General features: G+C 37.7%; 1 protein-coding gene across 1 annotated transcript; it reads right to left on the bottom strand.

Annotated features, from left to right (window-relative positions):
* Nucleotides 1-4,079: 4,079 nt before the first annotated feature.
* LOC135640628 (expansin-A2-like) lies at nt 4,080-5,103 on the bottom strand. Its single transcript, XM_065155289.1, has 3 exons — nt 4,910-5,103; nt 4,515-4,827; nt 4,080-4,428 (listed from the first exon to the last, which is right to left on the bottom strand). The coding sequence occupies exons 1-3, from the start codon at nt 5,049-5,051 to the stop codon at nt 4,125-4,127; spliced, it is 759 nt and encodes a 252-aa protein (XP_065011361.1). The 5' UTR covers nt 5,052-5,103; the 3' UTR covers nt 4,080-4,124.
* Between the last annotated feature and the right edge of the window lie 1,266 nt (nt 5,104-6,369).

Raw genomic sequence — 6,369 nt, 5'->3', positions numbered from 1 at the left:
TAAGTGATTAAAAAAGAAAATGAGGACACACGAGCCCATGCCAATATAGATATAAACAATAACCTATGAACATTTTTATGTATATAAATTTTGGATATGTTTTATTTATTTATTTTTCTTTTGGTTAGATATAATAATTAAGTACATATGTCAAAATCACTATATATAGGAAACGGTATCATTTTATTTGATAAGTTAGCATATTTTACTTTTAAGAGTATCTATTTTTCGCTACATTCATATTGATAACACTAATTAAATTGAAATATAGTATATAACTTTAGTCATGCATACAAGGTATGTGTGGAATTAGGAATAAAGTGTTACAAGTTATGATATCAAAGCCTAAGGTAAAAGCATGAAACACACTATTGTTAACTATCATGAGAACTATGGTATTGGTTAAGTTTTAATAATTAAGTTGTATTGATTTTCTTATTATTATATGATGCTCTTATATTTGACAAGTATGATATAAACAATTTAGGATTAATCATAAAGATAAGCTAGTAACTCTAGTAATGTTTGGGATGAGACTTTCAATGATATAAAAATATTTACATAAGAAGATCAAAGAAATATGATATTTAATAGACTAATAAAATTGATGGAGAGATAATCTAGACAATTGGAGTCGTTATTAGCCTAATGATAAGAGGCTGGTAGCACCCGAATGATATGATATTTTAGAATTAGTAAGTAAAAAATTTAGAAAGAATTATCCACCAAATTTTGAAGGTGATACAGGTCCACTAATGATCAATGAGTGGACAAAAAATATTGAGAAAATCTAACGGTATGTGAGGATTCTAATTGAAAATAAAATTATTTGTGCAACTTATATATTACAAAAATATGTATCCATCACTTGCATGGATGCTAAATAAATTACTTGAAAAATATTCAAGGAGATATTCTATCAAAAATATTTCAAGGCAACCCATCGATAAGCCAAAATTATAAAAATTATTAACCTTAAACAAGGAGACCAATAAGTGATGATTACTTCAAAAAGTTTGAGTTATCTCTATCTGCATCCCACATGATTAATATTAATGCTTTAAGGGTAAATTAATTTCAACTTAAGCATAGATTTATGGAGATATGAAGATAACAATAAATGCCCCATATATTTCCTATTCCATGATAGTGGAAAAGGTCTCGGAGGTAGAGAAGGTTTAAGAAAAAAATTTTCAAGCCCACACAGCCATGATATGCTAAGGAATGATATAATTTTTAATCACAAACCCCCACAACAGGTTTTATAAAGTAGATGAAAATGACACCCAAATCGGATAGCAATATGAAATAACCTAAATAACTTAAACAAGAAAAAATAGATCAAACATATAGTCTTCTTAATCAGCTCAAGCGTAAAGATTAACTTGCCTGGAAAGCATCATATGAGATAATATATTAAAGGTAAAAGACTGTGTTTTGGCATGAAAAGTTGGGATATTTAATAAAAAAAAATATACAACAATCTCATCTACATAAAAAAGACAATCAAAGTCTTTATGATAACTATGACAGAATCATAAGCTCAATAGTTATCTAAGGTAAGATATTTATTTATGATATTTTTTTTATATGTATTAATTAATTTTAGTATCATGTATTCTTTTACATCATTAGCTTACATGAAAAAACTAGATAAATCATCTAAAGTACTAGATGTAATGTATTGTATAATTATTTTATTAAAGGATATAATATATTAAGATCAAGGATTGAGTTCTTGTCCAATCTTGTGGATAACGAATTAGTTACATATATAATAATATTGAATATATAAGACTTTGATGTTATATTTGATATGGATTGATTGTCTAAACATCATAGTTAGTAATAAGAAGATGATGGCAATAAATCTGAATTTAAATTGAGTTATCATCTAATCAGGGCATGGATAAATTTGGATTCTAAAAATTTGAGTCAAATGCATGTATAACTAATCGGATTCGGATTTCCTAATATCCGACCCGCTGTCGTCTGTTGACCAGCTGAGTGAAACTTATGCCAACTCCATTCCTTTCTGCCCAAGTAAAGCGAGACAATTACAACACAGAAAGCAATCACATCTACCCGTCTCTTGTGCACCAGCTCAAAAGCCGAGAGGTCCAGTCACCGAATTAGCACCGGATTGTGTAGTTGCAGTGATCCAATGATGCAAGCCACTTTGATTCAGCTCGTCTTAGCAGATCAACTTGATTGAAACAGCTGTTTGTTGATTTGTCTCAAAGAGCTTACAGTCTTTCATAGGAAAATCCCTACGTGATATGTATGATTTGGAGACTTTCGACGACGACCAATTAAGTATATTAGGATTCCCACGTAAGAGTCAAAACGCCTACACAATCCAGCTGCATATGACAGCTTTTTAATTATACTATTCTCGCAACGCGTTTCCCTTTCACTGATCCCAAGTAAGGCAGCGTTTTAATTATATTTTTATTATTATGCCAATGCGTTTCCCGATTTCCTGTAGCCTCACAACTCGTATTCAACACACGCGCACACTCTCGCTCTCTCTCGCTCTCTCTCTCTCTCTCTCTCTCTCTAACCTGTTTCCCCTTAGCATCCTTCCCTTCGGCTTCCATTACGTGTTGAACACGCTCTTTCGAAGCGTCGGCCCCAAGTAGGCCGTGGAGAGAAAGGATGTTATAAGAGTCAAAATGCTGCTGCGATCCGCACCCTACTCTCCTTTACATGCGCTTCCTTCCTTGTCGCTTCCTTTCTCTGTGAGCAACGACACTTCGTGCATATATTTCAACTCCAAGCATACTTCATCTCATCGATGGCAGCAGTCTCATTCCAAACCCACACCCCCTTTCTCTTCTTCTTCCTCCTCCTCTTCCTCCTCCTCCTCACCATCACACCGCAGGTGTCCTCCTCTCGCCCTGTAAGAACAGCAGATCCCACCACAACAGGAGCTGCTCCTCGTTTCATCAGCTCCGCCACGTCGAAGCAGGATCAGCTCGTCAAAAGGTACACGCCGCTTCTCCTCAACCTTCTCCCCCGGGGCAGGGTGCCGCCCTCCGGTCCAAGCCCAGGAATCAACAGCAACGACAAAAGCTAAGAAGAAGACGAAGAAGAAGATACTGTTTGTACTTAGTCTCATATCTTTATTTCATTTGATCTGTTGTTGGTAGCACACTGATACTGTTTAAACAACATGTAAACTCCTCATACAATGATATCAAAGGCATTTTGTTTTGTTTTTTTTTCTTTTTATTTTGTGTCGTGGAATTGAAGGTGGATGCATTTTACTGTACAAATTATCATGAAAAATACATAAAAGATAGATTTGGTGCCGAGTTTGACCTTTGACTGCTCCTGACCTAAGGGGACATGGAGTCCCCACACGTAATGGGGCAGTTGTGGGACGTCACATTAAAATGAGACATGCAGACTCATCAAATGGATAGGTGGGCTAATTAGATCAAGGTTTACGTGGGCTGTAACTTTCATCAACTTCATAGTATAATATTACGACAAGTATCATAAGATCAATAGATTGCCTAAAACCACGTAACGAGGGTTCACGTATCAGAGTGGATTAGGTTAGTTCGAAAAGACGAGCACACGGATGATAACTATGGTCGTTCACACAAGTTTTCGTCTCCACGCTCGATTCCATCCAAATATATATATATATATATATATATATATGGAATTATATGTTTGTTAGCCATTTTAATTAGAAGTCCGAAACAAGTGAAAGAATCTGGATTGGGTGCTTCACAAAGATGTAGGAAGATATGATTAAGTGCTAATCCACAAACACCGTATGTTTTTATACTTGTCACATACATACGTGGCCACAAATACATTGGCCACATACCACAAGTACACAAATGTGACACTCTCTTTCCCTATCTCTTCTTCACAAGCCAATTAATCATCTAGTTAATCATACTAATCTAAATTAAGAGAAGGCCTTAGCGGGTGATAAACATTCCACCTCAGCTTATACATATATATATATATATATATATATATATATATATATATATATATATATATATATATATATATATATATATATATATATATATATATATATATATATATATATATATATATATATATTCTTTTCCAATGGTGCGGTTGAGGAGGTAAAACTAGAATTGGCTGCCCTCGAAAGTCTGGCCAAACTGCCAGCCGGCTGGGGCGACGTCGTAGCTAGTGACGGTGCGGCCGTCGCTGGTGGTCACCTGGAAGGAGAGAGACTGACCGTTGAGGTAGGCATTGCTCTGCCAGTTCTGCCCCCAGTTGCGCGACATCGCTTGCCACCCGGTGGCGGAACCCTTGATGGATACCGCGCGCACGTCGCCGGCGCCTGCCACGTTGGTCACCAGCACCAGGTTGAAGTAGGAGTGGCCGTTGATTGTGAACCTGATCCCGCCCTTCTTCACGCACGCCACTCTGCGACACCCCCCACCATCAGAGACGTTGTGGCGGGAAGTTGGTGGATGGAGATAGAGGGAGAGAGAGGGGGAGAGAGAGATTACCTTCTGAAGGCCACTGGCACGATGCCGGCGCGGTACTGGGCGATCTGGAGGAAGGCGGGCTCGGCCATGTCGAAGTGCTGCAGCGGGGGGTTGCACCACCCGCCGTTGTCGTTGGGGAGCGCGTAGTTGGGCGGGCAGAAGTTGGTGGCGGTGACCACGATCGAGCCCGGGAGGCACCACTGCGGGTCGTCGGCGCACCGCAGCTCGTAGCAGGCGCCGCAGCTGGCCCCGTCACCGAACAGCGCCGTGCTTAGGGCGGCGGTGTTCGTCCCGTACCCTTGGCTGTAGAGGTCGCCGTACCCACACGCCCCCCCTACCATTTGACTCCATCAGCCAAGTGCTCGACAAAAAGCCGGCCGCAAGCAACCGTCATCGATTAGACTGCAGAGACTCACCCATGGTACCGGACGCGTCGCCGCCGCCGTAGAAGGTGGCGTGCCCGCTCTGCCAACCGGAGTCGTCGCCGGAGGATCCTCGGAAGAACAGGGCGAATGAGGAGAAGAGGAGCAATAGGGACAACTGTGGGAATGATGCCATCTGAGAAGTGACGACAAGTTGGTGAGCTGCAGGTGCTCGGTGAAATGTGAGGAGGAGGGGGGGTGGATTTATAGGAAGGAAGGTGAGGAGTCCGGGAGGTGTTCGATGAAATCTCCAGGCACGAAGGGACAAGTAATTGGCTGTTGCTTCGTCCGAGCAGTCCACACACAGGCTTTGATGTGGATGGGTAGTAAATGTACAAATCCGGCGCACATGCAGATGTTGCGGTGGGAGTACCAACGGTTGATGCCGCCCCACGGTCAGTCATGTCTCAACTTGCGCATGTTGTTACATTGACAATAACTGCTTGTTTCTTCTATTCTTTAGTTTTTATTGTTATTAGTTATACTATTAAAATTTATATGCTAACAAAAAGTAAAATAATTTTTGGTCATTATGATAACAAAAACAATAAACATAGCCATTGGATTGGGTATTGAATAAAACAGAAGAAATTTTTAGGTCAATTCTGCCTTGATTTTGCAAATAGTGAAATGTTTACTTTGGAAAAGGGATGATGAAAATGTTGATGATAGATTTTCTTGTAATTTCATGCAACTTAACTGACTGGATTTGAGTCCAAAAATGTTATCTCCAATCTCTAAATTTTATATGTTAAAATTTCATTCCCTCAAGAGGTAGGATAAAATTTTTTTTTCCTATTTATAAACTAAGGAATAAGTGATGTGGATAAATGATAAACTAAGAGAGCGAGGTGCTAATTATGGTTAATGGTAGTGGTAAAGGCTTAATTGTGAGATGAAAGAAAGCATTATGGTATATATATATATATATATATATATATATATATATATATATATATATATATATATATATATATATATATATATATATATATATATATATATATATATATGTGGAGTTACTTGGAAAAAGATGAAAAAACTTTTATTGGTGAATAATTATGTTTAATTTTAATAAAATAAAATACAATAAAATAATCGTTTGAGATTATTTGATGTGAAACAATCAATAACTCTTAATTTTAAAAACATTTTTTACAAAGTTTAATGATGATTAGATAATTATACAGTCACCTTATTGTATTATTGGTAAAGATAAATGCACTGGCTCCTATATCCACATGGTATGTCCCAAAAGCTCAATAATGATATATGGCTCTTGCCTTTACCATCATAAGTACTAGATTGGGCAACTCTGGTGCACAAGTACTAGTTTTTGTAAGAAGTACACTTGTTGTTTTTGAGCTCATCCATATAAGTCCTAGAGTCAATGAACTCACTACTAGAATCAATGATGATGTACTTTCCCCTCAAAGGTTAAAAAAAATCATTAT

Source organism: Musa acuminata, chromosome BXJ3-6 (genome assembly GCF_036884655.1).
Source record: "Musa acuminata AAA Group cultivar baxijiao chromosome BXJ3-6, Cavendish_Baxijiao_AAA, whole genome shotgun sequence".
Classification (NCBI taxonomy): Eukaryota; Viridiplantae; Streptophyta; class Magnoliopsida; order Zingiberales; family Musaceae; genus Musa; species Musa acuminata.
Note: the sequence above shows the minus strand (reverse complement) of the source record. Positions and strands in the feature narration are given on the sequence as shown.